The following is a 17,500-nucleotide window of genomic DNA, read 5'->3' on the forward strand; positions in this document are numbered from 1 at the left end:
GACTGGTTTTGTGGTCCCAGGTCACAAATATGATTTTACATTCTAAAGAATTAAAGCCCTGGCTCAAAGCCCCACTGGGCGATGCACAGAAAATGTGAAACACTGTTTAAAAACTCAAGCGCTCAAACTAAACAGACAGCCATTCGTATGAGACGCCTGGGTTGAGTTGAACTTACTGCTGAAGGTCTAGGGTTGACCTTTCCAAACCCTCCGATCTCTCCCTGTGAGGACATGAAAGATTAAGAAGCATGTTAGCATAAATGTAAGCATATCTCATTCTAGACCAAAGGTCTTCGACCCTCGTTCTGGGGACCCCCTGTCCTGAAGAGTTTAGCTACAACCCTAATCAAGCACACCTGAACCAGCTGATCAGGATCAGGCCAGGTGTGTGGGAGCAGGTTGGAAATAAACTGTGCAGGACAGTGGGTCTCCAGGAGCAGGGTTGAAGATCTAGGTTCTAGAGCAGCGGTACACAAACTCGGTCCTGGAGGGACAGTGTCCTGCAGACTTTAGCTGCAACTTGCCTCAACACACTTGCTGGGAAGTTTCTAGTATGCCTAGTAAGAGCTAGATTAGCTGGTTCAGGTGTGTCAAAAGCCCCGTTTCCACCGCAGGAACCAGGAAAAGGTAGTGCTTTTACAAAGGTCCGGAACTTTTGGGTGTGTATTTCAACCACTATTTATTCGCATAATTTTCAAAATATTACTGTTATTGTGTCATGAAATGTAGATTATTTCAGGTGAGAATTCAGTCGTTTAAAACTCAAAATTGTGGTTTATTTATAAAGAAAGCACCTATTTGAAAATGTGCGCTCAGTGCTCATGTCTCTATTGTGGTTAAACATGAGATAAAATTAGTTTTGGGTCATTCTAAAGGTCATTGCACACTGGATCCAAACTTTCTGTCTGTTTTTTCGTGTTCATCATCCTTTCCTATTAAAATGCTTGCTACGGATGTGAAAATGCAGATAATCGAACCTCATCTGTATTTTTTATGACGGATTCAAGTTTCGTAGGGAGTGTGTAAACATGATTGACACAACATGAGGTCGTATTTATTTTTTGATGTGTGAAAATTTTGGTGCAAAATTTGTGCAAAGCCCTTAACACGTAACCTTTAATGTCATTAATCTATTATTTCTGCATATCATTTTGGATGGCTTTCGCAACTTTGTATATTTATATATAAATTTATATATATTTATCATATAATTAGAACTCTATTAAAATGAAGATGTTTTATATATTTTTTCGTTTCATTGTAATACTTTCCCTGAACTGCATTTCTGCGGCTATTAATATGTTTAAATGACAACGAAAAGAGGCAGTAGTGTTTAATATCATTTCTTTTTATTGTAATGTGTGTACACGTTGCATGAACCACATTTTTGTGGCTATTAATATGTTTAAATGAAACAGAAAAGAGGCAATGCTGTTTGATAAAATATTTGTTTCATTATAATGCATGTACCTTCCCTGAACTACATATTTACGGCTATTGATGTTTAAATAAAAGAGGAAGTGGTGTTTGATATCATATTTCGTCTTACAGTGAGGAAAACTGCAGTAGCCAAGGCGAGCTGACTGACGTTATCAAGTACGCTCTTCCATTTGCACAATTACCGGACTTGCCTCCTGAGTCGAACTAGTAAGGAAGCGAGTCCGAAAGTCGCACGCAGTCCTATGTCACCAGACTATTTGCCTAATCTTCACGGTACTCTAGACCACGATGGAAACGCAGACAGCAACATGTCTGGGGAAAAAGTTCTCTGAAAATATCCCTGGGACAAATAGTTAGGTGGAAAAGCAGTTTAATTGGGGTTGAAGCTTAACTCAGGACACCGGCCCTCCAGGACCCTGGTCTAGACTAAATCAGACTCTGCTTACCGTGATCATTGCGTTGTCTGCGCTAGGACACACAATGTGTTCAGTGTCTTTGGGTTCTTCATCACCTGATGGCATTATTCTGGAGTTCAAGTACTGATAGAAAGGCGTATTGGCGTTCTTTCCGACATTACCCAACGTGCCGTCACAGTCCCGTTCCTCCTGTATTCCCCCCGGAGTGTCGTGAGCGGGTTCAGCCTCAGCGAGCTGGTGTCTTTGTGAGATGTTAGAGTGCTCATCATCGTCCTCGCTGTCGTCTCCGCGGGAGCAGCGGTCGCTCGGCGGTGCGTGAAGGAAGGACTCCTCGACTGAAGTGCAGATCACACTGGACTGCAGTTTCTTGCTGACCGACTGCAGGAGGGAGAGGATGGACGACGCCTGCTGTTCCACGCTCCTCTGCTCCTCTTCTGTGGCCGGAGGAACCTGCAGCGTCTCCTGCCCCGAAGCCTCCTCGCGGCCGTATTCCTCCTCGTAGATGGGGGACAGGGAGAAGGGGTACGCTTTGGCTCGACGCGTGCTGGGACTGAGCATGGGCCCCGTGTCGTTCACGAACACCATGTCGCTCTCTTCCTCCTCGCTGATGATGGCGAAGCCTCCGTCGACCTGGTGGAGGTCAAGATCGTGAAACCGCGAGTGTTGGGGAACGACAGCCGCGGTTCTGCTGGAACAGTCCAAGGGGTCGAGGTGAATTCTACGACCTGAAACGGACACGACTGACGTTCCGGCATCTGCTCGATTCACGCCGAGCTCCGTCTGGAAACGCTCCTCGGGGCTCGGCGGCTCATCGGCGACTTCGTGGCGGACCGCTCGGACCGAGGCCCACTGAGAAGGATGGAGCCCTTCAGAGCACTGGAGTTCAGCCACGGATGGATCTATTTCAGCTCGAGACACTTGGCAGATCGGCTCATGACTGCCTGAGGAAGGTGCTTCCGTCTGCTCAGATTTATGGCTTTGTGTAGCTGGTGGCTTCTGTTCTGACGTCTCCGTCATATCAGGTGCAAGACTGTGGCTGACGGGGTTTGACTCTTCCATTACACTGAGAGTTTGGCTTTGTTGAGGACTCTCCTGATGGACTGATGGAGCAGTGCCACAAGTACCATTCAGGCTGAGTCTGCAGTTATTGCTACAGTTATCTTTGGCTGTATCCTGAGGTCTCTTCTCCCCACTAAACCACTCCGCTTCGCATATGGAGACGTCCCCCGTGGGCTGCTCATCCCAGGGAGACTCCTCCGACAAGAGCTTGATGTCTGTTCTATAAAGAACATCCTCATGACTGTGGAGATTTGGGTATAATGGCTCATCATCAGCAGCAGCACTGAGCAGAGAGTTTCTCCCGCTGCTCTTATGGGAAGCGGTTACATCCTCCTCGTTTTCTTCAAAAAGATGTTCAAGAAAGGCCTGATTCTCATTCTGAGAGCCGATTGGTGCGCCGGTAGTGGTGACGTCAGAGGCCACGCCCACAACGCACCTGATGTCCGTGTCGGAGCCAGCGATGGACTCGTACCCCGAGGAGGGCGGCGACCTGCTGCAGTCCACATGGCCGCAAGTCCCTGCTAGCGTTTCCTCGAGAACAACAGACAGCGTGTGGTCCGTCAACATCACCCGATACTGATGCTCTGCAATAGTTTCTCTACCTCCACAACCGTCTGATCCTTCACACACCAGTGCCTCGGAGCCTTCGTTAGGCTCGCAGGTTAACAGGACTCCACGCTCCGTGTCAGACGCGTCCATCTTGTGCAGGGCGGCGAGGGCATTTGTCAGGATGCCATCCACCATCTTTTTAGACTCCATTCGCAGGAGCTCTTCATCCAGCCCGGCCCGTTTCTGCTGAAAGTCTTCCAGAGTCCAGCGGTCTACAATTAAAGATGGCTCTTGTGGCTTTGAGCTCTGCTCTGGAGCAGGAACTGTGTGGTGATGGTCTGAAACCGTGAGATCACCACTGTCACCTGATAACGTCTGAGCGAGATGCTCCTGTCCGCTCTTGACCGGGTCATTCGGCAGACTCCGTTCTGCTTGAGAACTTCTGAAGACAGAGTCTTTCTCTACACAGGTGTGCAACGGACCAGAGTCTGCAACATCAGGGAGTTGGTGGGCTGGAGTTAGTTCAGGTTCAACAGATGGAACCGGCTGCGTCCGTGAAGGAGATGCTTGATTTGCGGCAGTGGGATATTCCTGACTATCAGAGCTCATGGTGTTTACAGCGCAAGAGGCAATCTCTTCGTCCTCATGGCCGTCGCGTTGCGTAGCTTCTTCTCCCTCAGAGATGGGCGAGTGAAGCTCGACGCGATGCTTCTTCTTTGGTTTCCTGACGTCCCTCAATCCGCGGTACGTGCCGTAAGTCACTACAGGAGGACAGGCTAGATCGTAACGTCTCTTGTCCTCCGAGCTCTCTTGGGCATCGATGTTTACGGCATCTTCCTCAGTCTGCTCCTCTGAACTGTGGAAGGAAAACAGAAGAAAGGCAAAGTGAAGTGAAGCTTGAATGTTAAGATACACGACTCAACACTCAAGATCCATTACCGCACACGCTCGTGACGTCTAAAGCACTCTCTGCGTGTCATTTTTGCTGTTATGTAAAAGCAGGAAGTTAAACAACAGTTCCAAAATGTTCTCATGTAATATTTATAAACAGCATCTACACAAAAGCACCTACAGTACAGAAAGCCAGCCCCAAAAAGCCTTCATCCCATTCATCTAAGAAGACAAAACACTCTGAAGATGCTGCTGAAGATGATGACTGATGGTCAAGGTCCTTTTATTTAACGTTAACATTTAAAAACAACAGACATTGTACCAAAGTGCTGTTTAATGCAAATAAATGCAAAAAACACTAGGTTAAACAAGTGCAATAAGAGCATGACAAACTAACATCACAAAAAAAACACCCTACACATCTCAGTATCAATGGCAATTGAGAAAAAATTGTGACATCTTCAAACTCTGTGCTCTTATGAAAGCTCAGAGGCATCTGAGAGTGTAATATAAATAACTGCAGAGTGAAAAGGCAAAGCGGTAAATACTGAACATTTCATTAGGAATCTAGAGCTCATTTTACAGCCGTGCCAATATAGACAATTTTCCCAGCAGGCCTTCCAAAGCTCTAACAACACCCTTAGATCTAAAGCCAACTGTGATATAAATACAGTTTAAAAATAAGAATCGTGAGCTAAAGTAAGACGATGAAAGCACTGAGGTGTTTCTATTCTTGGACTCACTAATATTATGCAAGAGACAGACGGACGAATTTCACGCAAAGCTTTTCAGTGGTCTTCTGTTTCTCCGAGAAGAGATGGTTTATTTAGTGATACATCTAACTATTTATGTTTTTTGTTAGAATCACAGTAATTTAATTGTAAATCACGATTAAAATAATGCCCAACCAAACACACATGCACACACGAACTAGATCTCTGATCAAATGTTCAGTGTTTCCGACGTCATGTTTTGAGATTCTTCTGCTCTACCCCTCATCCGCCATTGGTCAGTCAGACAGATAGCTCCACCCCCAAACTCATGCGATTGGTTGAGTCCCACTCCACAGGACGTCAAACTACTACTGACTGACTTACAGACTCTGAACATGAAACGGGCGCAGCGCAAACTAGCTGAACATCTGGACCTGTATTCACAAAACATCTTCAGGCTAAAAGTAGCTCATAACTTGCTGATTTAGGAGAAAATCTTAAAAAAATGGCCGTGTCAATCCTAAATTTAGGACTCCTAAATGTGCTCTAAGAGTATTTCACCAAGTGTTTTAGTGCTAAAACTAGCTCCTAGATCTGTGAAATGTTAGGAGTAGTGAAGAGAACTCCTAAGTCACTAAGATCAACTCACAAAATATCCTCCCTGCTAAAAAAAACAATACATCACAGAAAGGCTACTGATTTCCACTACAAATACCATTACAAACATTACAAACCATCAACTTTCAACCATTAAAAATAGTTTCGTGTAGTGTGTTTTGAGACATGTTCCATTAGGATTTAGTGGTTTTTACAAGCCAACAAAAGAAGGTGACCAATTACCAGTAGAGACCAACAGGCACCATTACAGTTACCATTAAAAATCAGTACAATTCCCATTATAGCCATTAAACCATTACAAATTCTGCGATGATTTCTATTATTTTTTTAAGCAGGGCTAAAATTGCCGGCAATCTGCCTCAGAATGTAAACTTTTAGAAAGACATTTATTTGCACACACGTTTTCCCACACATCTTTTTTGGTTTTGGAGGTTATCCCAACTCCAAATTTTCCCTTGATTATATCCTTGTTTTCATTACTAAGTTGGACAAGAAGCTGTTCTTGTGTCCAGTTTGGTTTTCATTTACATTTGCATGTCTTACTATCAGCCATGATTATTCTACTCTGCAATTAAAAGGCTGTTTATATGCATATCCGCTAATAGTTTACGAGAAGCACACATGTAAGAGGCTGACAATTAGCCGAACATATACTTGTTTAATTAGTGACACTAAGTCTGCATTTGAACATTTTTATTTGAATGTCAACATTTTTATCATTAAACCTTTCTTTGAATATGGCAACATTATATCGCGCTCTACAATATTTTATGAATACATCTCTGACAGAGACCCCTCCCCTATCAGCCAATCACTGTGTGCATAGTTAATGAGCATGCTGACATCATCCATAGCAATGATGTAAACCCCGCCCCTTACTCTCAGCTTAAGACTTCTCTCTATTCCTGAGTAAAAGTTTGTCTCAGCAGCTTTGTGAATAGGTTTTAAGAGAAAACTCTTAGCTAAAAATGTTACTGCTATTTAGGAGAACTCAGTGTTAAGATCAAATGTTTTGTGAATACGGGCCCTGAACTTTAAACAGATGCTGTTAAAGGGTTTGTTTTAACGCTCTGAGCAGAGAGCGGCGTCTGACTGATTTCTGCTGGTTTCGTGTTGTTTGGTGCCCTGCGGATCTCTGCGGTGTCTTTCTGCTGATTAACCGTCTGTCCGCCTGTCAGGCTTGTCTGAACAGATCCGTCTGTCTCCAGGACTGGAAAGCCTCTGCGTGCCACGATTCAATACAAAGCCTTTTCATCACAGAAATCCTCTGAACACTTTCCTAATTCTCCAAAATAAACGACATACAAGACATTTCTCTCTGATTTCTCTGTTGCTGTTAAACTGTTTTGCCCCATCATGAAAAATGACATTTGCTTTTCACTCCACTTTCTTCAGTGAACATCAAGAAGAAGATTCTTCACACAAAACACCACAAACGGCACATTTATCTACTTAGTGTTTTTGTCTTGTTTCCAGTCAAAATATCTTAAAGTTCTTAAATCAAGAAGGGTTTTCTAGACAAGTAAAAATTGTCTTGTTTTGAGAAAAAAAAATAAGTGAGTTTTTCCTCAAAACAAGCAAAGTAATCTGCCAATGGGGTAAGAAAAACAATCTTGTTTTCTGTCTGAAACCCCATTGGCAGATTATAGAGCTTGTTCTAAGCAAAAACTCAATGTTCTTTCTGAAAACAAGACAATAATTCTTACTTCTAAAAAAACAATACTTCACAGAAATGTTACTGATTTCCACTACAGATAGCATTACAAACATTACAAACCATCAACTTTCAACCATTAAAAATAGTTTTGTGTAGTGTGTTTTGAGACATGTTCCATTAGGATTTAGTGGTTTTTACAAGCCAACAAAAGAAGGTGACCAATTACCAGTAGAGACCAACAGGCACCATTACAGTTACCATTAAAAATCAGTACAATTCCCATTATAACCAGTAGAACCACCATTACAAATTCTGTGATGGTTTCTATTGTTTTGTTTTTAAAGCAGGGCTAAAATTGCCGGCAATCTGCATCAGAATGTAAACAATTTTTAATTTTTACATCTAGAAGGTCTAGAAAATCCTTCCTGATTTAAGAATTTTTAGATATTTTGGCTAGAAACAAGACAAAAATACTAAATAAGATCAGCCTTCTTAGCAGTGTATAGTAAAACCAATTACAAACACACACAGTCCTGTATAAAACAGCCTGACGAACAGAAGAAATGCGTCTGTGAGAATCAGCCACAGCCGTTTACAGCTCAATAAACTGCAGATATGATCCATAATCATCAGAGTTTAGATTGTTTATCTAGAAACAACCTCATATCAGCAGCTCCTGTGTGCGATAACAGATACAGTAAAACTCTGGAGCCGCAGTTTCACGGGACAAACAGAGTTACAGGATGAAGATGAAGAACACCATCCTCACATGACTCTCATGAACAGCGCTCTGGGGGCTCACAGCTGGCTCGATGACATCATCAGCAGGCGCCGGGCCTCAGGGGCCGCAGTCACATGGAGTCAAGTATAAGAGAAACCAGTGTGTCCTAATGACACTCTCTCTCACACACACACACACACACACACACACAGAGTTTGGCGGCGATAGGACTTACGGTGTGTGTGTGAGCTCTGAATGACACACAGACGGTGTCCAATCACACGGTTCCCCTCCTCCTCCGCTGTCCTGTGTGTCTGCGCTGGTTTGCGAGTCTCTCAGTCCCGTAGTCAGACCGCTGCTGTCGGCGTCGCTCCGTCTCTCTGGCTGGACTCCGGCCGGTTCTGCCCGGCTGAAATGGAACAGGCTGCCCAGGCGTCTGAGGAAGCCGTCTGCAGGGGGCACAGTGGAGGCGCTCTGAGGAGCCGAACCCCCGGCATCCCCTCGCGACGCGTCCTCCGTCTGTGACGCCGCGTTTCCGTCCGGCACGTCAGACGGCTGCGACACCTAGAGAGAACAGGAGAGGAAATCAGAGCTGAGACTCTTCTCTTCCTGCAGCAGCGAGAGCACCGTGAATACAGCAGCAGCAGTGCATCCGTCTCTCTCTCTCTCTCTGTCTCTGTCTCTGTCTCTCGCCCCTCCCCCAGCACATCCCACCCAAACACTTAACCCCTTCAGTCCCGAACCGACTGACTGCCAACACTGGCCTTTACAATCTTACTAAACTAAAACATACAAAATACTTGTAACCAATGTTACAAAAATACTAAAAACAGAATAGCAGTAGTTTTCGATCCTGGTCTCTGATTTAACACACACTTGCATACACTCAGCCTCTCTGTTAAGACTATCTTAAAAACTAGTTAGCGGTTAGCCAAACGATAATCAGCTTTATTTTTCATTTTTATGTAATAAAAATGATAGTCACCTATTTAAAAAACAGAAATAAAAATTTGCTTTAGATTTTGATTCCGTCCAGTTGAAGGAGATCAGACAATGTTTAATATTTTGAGCTGATTTTGGAACATACAGTTCGAGTTTGTTGCGGTTAGAGCAAGATGACTTACTGCTAGATCACTTCCAGAACAACAATTGAGATGATTTACTCACCCTCTTGTCATCCAAGATGATTATGTTTTCTTTCTTCAGTCGTAAAGAAATTATGCTTTTTAAGGGAAACTTTTCAGGAATGTTCTCCATATAGTGGACTTCTATGGTGTCTGTGAGTTTGAACTTCCAAAATGCAGTTTAAATGCAGCTTCAAAGGACTCTAAACGATCCTAGCCGAGGAAGAAGTGAAACGATCAGTTATTTTCTAAAAAAATATATCTAATTTATATACTTTTTAACCTCAATTGCTCATCTTGTCTAGCTCTGCATCAACTCCGGGTTAAGATTTCAAAATCGTCCTCCATCGCTGCAAAAGTACCGATCCAGTGTTTACAAAGTGAAAGTGCAAAGAAGATCTAACACCCTTTACAAAAAAGGTAAAACAGTGATGGAGGATGATTTTGAAGTTGGAGGAGAAAATGAGATTTTTTGACACACCCTAACTGTCTTGAACCGGAATACACAGAGCTGGACAAGATGAGTGTTTGAGGTTAAAAAGTGTATATATTGAATTTTTTTTGTAGAAAATAACCAATTGTTTCGCTAGATAAGACCCTTCTTCCTCAGCTGGGATCATTGAGAGTCCTTTGAAGCTGCATTTAAACTGGATTTTGGAAGTTCAAACTCACGGTCATCATAGAAGTCCACTATATGGAGAGAATCCTGAAATGTTTTCCTCAAAAAGCATAATTTCTTTATGACCGAAGAAAGAAAACATAATCATCTTGGATGACAAGGGGTGAGTAAATCATCTCTAAATTGTTGTTCTGGAAGTGATCTAGCAGTAAGTCCACTTGCTCTAACCGCAACAAACTCAAACTGTATGTTCTAAAATCAGCTCAAAATATTAAACATTGTCTGATCTCCTTCAACTGGACGGAATCAAAATCTAAAGCATTTTTTTTTTTTTTTTTAAATGGGTGACTATCAGACACAATGGGATTTTCCATGGAATCTGTCAACTCAAATCTGCAGACTGACCCAGACTTTCAGCAACAAGCGTCTCTTTCTTCAGACTGAAAATCTGCGGCTGGTGGAGATGAGTTGGGGAGACATATATAACTACATGAAATACTTGCCTTTAAATTTGTTCAAATGAAGTTCTTAGCAATGCATATTACTAACTAAAAATTAACTTTTGATATATTTATGGCAGGAAATGAGCAAAATATCTTCATGGAACATGATCTTAATATCCCATTTCAGGGTCACATATAGGAAGGCAAACTGGACTAAGTTTACAGCTAAGAAAACATCTTAGCATTTCAGGCAAAACCTTTTTAAAAACCAATGTTACTCTAATATTTCAGAATATTTACTCATGGGTTTAGCAGCTACTTTTAGCATAAAAATGAAGTGAACTGAGTGTGTCAGATATCAGAGACACAGAAAATATGCAAAGCAGTGAGTCGCAGGACTGAGACCGAAAATCTGTATCCCAAAGGACCGCTCACAACAAGACTACAGTTCAGTTTATAATAAACATGTTGTCGTCTTCCGCTTTAAGAGGGTAAACTTCTTATATTTGAGTGGATTCTGACTGGCTGAATGTTTTTAATCGCTTATCAGCTGGGAAAAAAATAAAAACCCCTGAAAGTGCTTCCCATCGGTGTCCTTATTGTTATGGGACTCACTATTGTTGTAGAGTTTAAACGTAGAACGATTATTAAACATCAACTGTCGTTCCATTCTTTGTTGTGAGCCGGCCTTAAATCTCAAGCATCTGCATTCTGTGAAAGATCTGCCGGATCAGAGTTAAACAGGTCCTGACGGCGCCGCTCTCAGATGTTTGGCTCTCTAACAAACACGAGAAGCTCAGATGAAGAGCCGTCTGGACTTCTGCTGCCGCTGACCCACTTTACCACGAGAAAGGAAAAAACAGGCCCGGCTTTACGAAAGCAAAAGCACCTTCAGCTGAAACTGTAATAATACAGGGTTCTTACACCTTTTCCAAAGTAAAATTCAAGCACTTTTCAAGCACTTTCAAGGTGCATTTTCAAGATTTTCCAGCACTGTGGCAAATTACATATTCACATACATGAGTTCTAAATTTTAAATCAGATGTTATTGTGCTATTAAAAAACAACTGTCTGGACTGCATATAACATTGCCCCATATAAATAGTCAACATTCAGTATACAAATTATATAATTTAAAATATATAATTAATATAATTTACTGAGTATCTGTAGTATTTTAAAAATAAAATTTAAAGGCTCTTTAAGACCTGCACAAATAAAAGTAATACTGTATGAGTGGAGTAGGGCAATGTCTTTGGTAACACATTAACGACTGGTATAAAATGACTGTAAAAAAAATATGATAAACTAAAATTCTAAAACTTGAAAACTTTCTAAAACTTGAAGGATTTTCACAAATACATTTCACATTCCAGCCTAAAAGTACTAAAAGGTAGTCAAAAAGACACTATAAAATTAATAATAAAATTGAACTGGCCCAAATGAAAAAAGACAATTTTTTAAACATTGAAAATATTTTTGATTGACATTTAGACTCCTACCTGATTTCCTATTAACAAATATCAAGGTATTTTTTTCACTATTTACAGTGTATCTGCAGAATTTTTAAATATCAATTTAAGGCAATTTATGACCCTTTTTAAGAGCTGCACAAGTAAAATGAACACCGTAGTGGGGTTGAACAATGTACAGTAACATTAAGCCATAAAATGACATGATTTATAATTCAGATTTTCACAAAAACAAAACATCTTATACAATGGCATTTCAGCCTTTATACCTTTAAAATGGATATATCAAGTATAATTTATTTAAAACATAAATATTACTGTCTTAATTGTTTATATTTTTAGAAAGCACATAACTTTTACATTTACAACTCTTATGTGTTTGCTGCATAAAAACATGGGCCAATATTTGTAATAATCTAACTAAACAGCTGAATATTCGCAAATTCATTCCCTGTCACGAGGAGGCGCTTTAGGAGTGCTAAAATATTACGGTTTCCTAGGAACGGCTGTACACAAATCAGCATTAACGCAGTTTTATCAGACATGAAATGAAAATGCCAACGACATGTTTCTGAGGACAGTCGGTGTTTCAGATACATTCATATAAAGACATCCGTGCCGCGTTTTGACTTTGAAACCTGCAGTGTGTGTTTATTCAATATGATATCATTGCCTTTTGAAGTTTTATCCAGCCTTATCGCGATTCTAGTATATCCGTCCCTAACTCTTAAACTTATAATTAAGCCTTTTCTTATACTATTTAATACATTTAAAACTTTGTATGGCCTTAACTTTGATAAGGCTAAATTGATGAGTTTGTAATGACCCGCACGAGCCCTCTACTTTAAGATAGTCCGGTGAAACATTTTAGTAGCCCGACTGGAAAACACAATAGCCCTGGGACATCGGGCTGGCAATTTTGCGATCCCCAAATTCTCGTTTTAAACATAATTCTTATTTGTCGTTTTCAAGCCATCGAGGACTGATGCAACAACCTCCTGATTACTGGCATGTTTTATCTACCGCTCTGTTCCATCAGAGGGCGCGCAGCAAGAAAGACCGGCGGATCACACTACAGCATCACATGCACACTCGAGCGGAGCTGTTTTTTTCTTTTCTTTCTTTTACATATTATAAGCATAACAAAAAATAACAATTTAGTATGAAAGCGAATTAATATGAAACCGATGCAACTGCATATTCAAGCACTTTCAAGCACTTCATCCAAAATCCAAGCATTTTTCAAACCTTGAAAACACTACATTAAAATTCAAGCATTTTCAAGGAATTCAAGCACCCGTACGAACCCTGAATAATAGCAGGTTGGTGAAACAGACACTTTGCTGCACACTGTGTTTTTGTCAAGGAAGTATTTTTGCAGCATTGATCTCCTGATCTCTCGGCCAATCAGAGAAGTTCACCTCCAGAACAAACATTTACAGATAATGTACTCACCCCCTTGTCATCCAAGATTTTAATGCCTTTCTTTCTTCAGTCGTAATGAAATCATGTTTTTTGAGGAAAACATTTCAGGACTTCAAAATCGCCCTACATCACTGTTTTACCTTTTTTTGTAAAGGGCATTTGTTCTTTGCACGTTCACTTTGTAAACACTGGGTCTGTGCTTCTGCAGCGATGGAGGATGATTTTGAAGTTGGAGGAGAAAATGAGATGGGAGTTGAAGGTTAAAAGGTGTATAAACTTTATTTTTTTAGAAAATAACCGATCGTTTGTTAGATAAGACCCTTCTTCCTTGACTTGGATTGTTTAGAGTCCTTTGAAGCTGCATTTAAACTGCATTTTGGAAGCTCAAACTCACAGAGACCATAGACGTCCACTATATGGAGAGAAATCCTGAAATGTTTTCCACAAAAAACAATTTCTTAACGACTGTAGAAAGAAAGGCATGAGCATCTTGGATGACCACAGGGTGAGTATATACTGTGTGCATAAGTATTAGACACGTTGATATCGTGGTCATTTTTTTTTTTCCAAGCACATTTGACCAATTCCAAGCCACATCAATCTTAATAACTACTATTCATTTTGTATTTAATTATCTATAAGTGATATATAATTGTCCATGAAGGCTGGAAGTGAAAAACTCCTTATATTCAGGTGTGCAGAATTATTAGGCACATTTTCTTTTACAGATAAAAAGAGCCAAAAAAGAGATTTACCTCAGACTGAAAAGTCAAAAACTCTTAAATGGCCATGAGAAGGATGCAATACTAATGCAACACTGGAATTTGCAAAGCTAAGACACGACCACCAGACAGAAAAACGCTTGTCGTGTCTGCATTGTCAGAAAAAAACAGGTGGAGAAGAAAAGATGCATGTTTATAGCAAAAAAAGGAAGAATTATTGTTAAGAATTAGATATGAAACCATCAGGAACCATTTAGTCTCCAGCGACGCCGTTTTCCAGAACTGCAACCTACCTGTCCTTGAGTCTCCAGAAGTGCAATGCTTGGGCAAAAAATCCTAAAAAATGACCCTCGATTAATAAGAATAACATTCTGAAGTGTTGTGAAATACATAAAGAGTTTTTTTTATCGGCTTTATAGACATGAGTTGAGAGTGACTCCTGAAGGACCAGCACCACATCCTCTTGTAGCACATCTGTCTATAAAGCCTATAAAAAACTCTTTATGTATTTCACAACACTTCAGAATGTTATTCTTATTAATCGAGGGTCATTTTTTAGGATTGTTTAGCCAAGCAAACTCTCTGAGAAGCTGACACATTGCACTTCTGGAGACTCCAGGTCGGCTGCAGTTCTGGAAAACGGTGGCGCTGGAGACTAAATAGTTCCCGATGGTTTTTACACCTAATTCTTCACCTTAACTCTTAATTATTTTGCAGTTAACATGTTTTTTTCTGACTGTGCTGACCAAATGAGTATTTCACTGTCTAATGGTCATGCCTTAACTTTGCAAATTCCAGGATTGCATTAGTATCGCATCCTTCTCATGGCCATTTAAAAGTGTTAAATCTCTTTTTTGGCTTATTTTATCTTTAAAAGAAAATGTGCCTAATAATTCTGCACACCTGAATATAAGGAGTTTTTCACTTCCAGCCTTCATGGACAATTATATATCACTTATAGATAATTAAATACAAAATGAATAGTAGTTATTAAGATTGATGTGGTTTGGAATTGGTCAAATGTGCTTGGAAAAAAATATGATCACAATATCAACGTGTCTAATAATTATGCACACAGTGTATTGTCTGTGATTTTTTGTTCTGAAAGTGAACGTCTCCTTTAAGCTAGTCAGAATCCACTCAATAACAATCAAAACACCAGTGCAGCTATTGAGTGATATTGGATGATTTGCACAGTAATGCCATGTGACAGATGTACCTGTGCTGCTGCTGCTGCTGTTGTTGTGGTGTTCAGGTGCTGCTCAGGTGTTTGATGAGGATCTGGCTCAGCGCTGCAGGTGACTGCAGATCCATCAGTCTCTCTGTCCTCGCTGAGGGAAATAAACAAATCAGATGAATATGCAAAGCCTTGATAATGAACTCTTAACTTCAGCCACAAGCCCAGATACCTGCCTTCGGCTTCAACTGTTCATGGGTATCAGATTCTCTCCAAAGGCGAGAGAGAGAGAGACATGAAGCATAGTAAAACTGACACACCCTGCGATTGTCTAATGACTCTTTTCTTCCACATTTTTCCAGCCCATTTGTACAGGAGGGGGAAAAAAGCGCAGAACTGAATCATCTGCATTAAAGATAGTTGAAATGCAGAACAAACCGAGTGTTGTGGTGATTTCAGTGGCACAGACTGGCACAGAGAGACAAGAACACAACAACAACACGAGCAAACGTGCCACATACATAACAGAAAAACATATTTACGTTTGGAAACGTGCTTCGACTTCAGTCGTTCAAGAGCTAAAAATAGACTCCGAAAAGAGTTGTTGAGACAAACCTTCCATTGCTCTCGCTGTCCGCGGGTTTACTTCTGGAAAAGAATCTGGAAAGGTTTCTGGCGAAATCCTCATGCCAGGACAACTGCCTCTTCAGATCGGACATCATGAGGAAACAAACCGAACATTTAAGACTCGAGAGGCCAAAACGCTTCCGATCTGATTCTGATCTCCATTTGAGCGAGCTGTAACAGATCTGACTGAGACTTTGAGGAAGTTTGTTTGGGAGGAGTCGAAGTCAATGATCAACTCATGCGAGGCTACACGAATATTCCTGACACATTAAACCATATCTGGCGAATAAACAAGTCAACCGTGTAGCATACTAGCATACCGAATCGGTCAGGTGTAGTTGACAGTAGTTGAATAAACAAGACTCGGTTAGTCGTGAAAACAAAAGAGCCGCTAAAGTTGCAGATGTTTAGTGTTCGTGTGGGAGTGAATGAGGCAACACACATGAATAAACGCTGAAAAGTCAACATTACACACACCCTGATTCACACTTCATCACCTCAGAACGTTACACTGTACAGGACTAGAACTCTATTTACCTGTTCAACTTTAGAGGAGAGTGGGGACGGTTGCAACATGGTTTCTTTCTTCAAGCAGGAATAAGATACAGAGATGATGTTCATACTGCACATGCTTTATTGGCCCCACATGTGATCAGTCCTTCTACCAAAAATCATTTTCTTGTTAAAAAAGTATTTTTTTTAAAGATGAGATTTTTGGTCATAGTGTCTCAGTTGTTTGTGTGACGCATTGTAAAAACATAACATTTTAATCAGTGCTTTCATAGCTAGCGTGTGCCAATGATCTGTTGTCAAGCTAATATACCAATTTTTATCATGGCTGTCACTGTAGGGACACACTGTTGAAACCATCCCAAAATGCTGTCCCTTACCACAATATTGATTTAAAAGCTCGCCATAAAATTACATAATTGTAATTTTATAATGATAATACTAATGAACCCCTTTAATAGTTAGGTATCTCTATTTTTTTTTTAAAGTAAATAGGTAAAAAATCTACTTGTTACTTAACTATAATATTCATTAAATCTCTTCTTTGCTGGAAAAAAGACAATAGATAGTCTTACAGAATTTGTAATGGGTTATAATGTGAATTGTACTGGTTTTAATGGAAACTGTAATGGTGCCTATCGGTCTCTACTGGTAATGGGTCACCTTCTATTGGTGGCTTGTTAAAAGCACTAAAACCTAATGGAATATGTCTCAAAACACACTACAGGAAACCATTTTTAATGGGTAAACGTTGATGTTTTGAAATGCTGTAGTGAAAACCATTAGAATTTCTGTGATGTTTTTATTTTTTATTTTTCAGAAGGGTCTTGTATGGTTTATACATTAATAGACTGTTAGATGATGGAGGTTTAGTGAGAAGTTTGAAACTTTATGTTGTTCAATATTTTCTGTTCCAGTGGCGCCATCAAGCGTTCAGGGACTAAAACGCGTTTTATGTTTCAATGAGAGAGAAATGATGTTATGTCATGTTAGGGTTGCACAATCAATTCAGCTAAAAAGAAAAAAAAAAAAAAATTAAAGGGATAGTTCACTAAAAAATAACAAGTGGTCCTCCTGTCCTTCCAAACCTCAATGTATTTCGTTCTTCTGTTAAACACCAAAGACCACATTTTGAATGTGACTTTTAGGCTACTGTATGGACAAAAAGACATTTCTCAAAATATCTTCTTTTGTCTTCCACTAGGCCTGTCACGATAACATTCTGTTATCAGAAATAAATGCACTAAGTGATATTGTCATTTTAAGACCATTTTATGCCACTGAATACTGTATATATAAAAGGGCTACACACTTTCA

At 40.4% G+C, this 17,500-nt stretch overlaps 1 protein-coding gene across 1 annotated transcript in view; it reads right to left on the reverse strand.

Moving 5' to 3' along the window:
• The window catches only part of LOC141299800 (uncharacterized), a 35,354-nt gene extending 19,481 nt beyond the window's left edge, over nucleotides 1-15,873 (reverse strand). The window contains exons 1-5 of the mRNA XM_073830171.1: nucleotides 15,662-15,873; nucleotides 15,089-15,200; nucleotides 8,300-8,628; nucleotides 1,887-4,320; nucleotides 177-221 (exon numbers count right to left, since the gene is read on the reverse strand). Of these exons, the coding sequence (XP_073686272.1) occupies nucleotides 177-221; nucleotides 1,887-4,320; nucleotides 8,300-8,628; nucleotides 15,089-15,200; nucleotides 15,662-15,768 (3,027 nt within the window). The 5' untranslated portion in view covers nucleotides 15,769-15,873. The remainder of the gene's footprint in view (nucleotides 1-176; nucleotides 222-1,886; nucleotides 4,321-8,299; nucleotides 8,629-15,088; nucleotides 15,201-15,661) is intronic.
• Between the last annotated feature and the right edge of the window lie 1,627 nt (nucleotides 15,874-17,500).

Source organism: Garra rufa, chromosome 23, assembly GCF_049309525.1.
Source record: "Garra rufa chromosome 23, GarRuf1.0, whole genome shotgun sequence".
Lineage (NCBI taxonomy): Eukaryota > Metazoa > Chordata > Actinopteri > Cypriniformes > Cyprinidae > Garra > Garra rufa.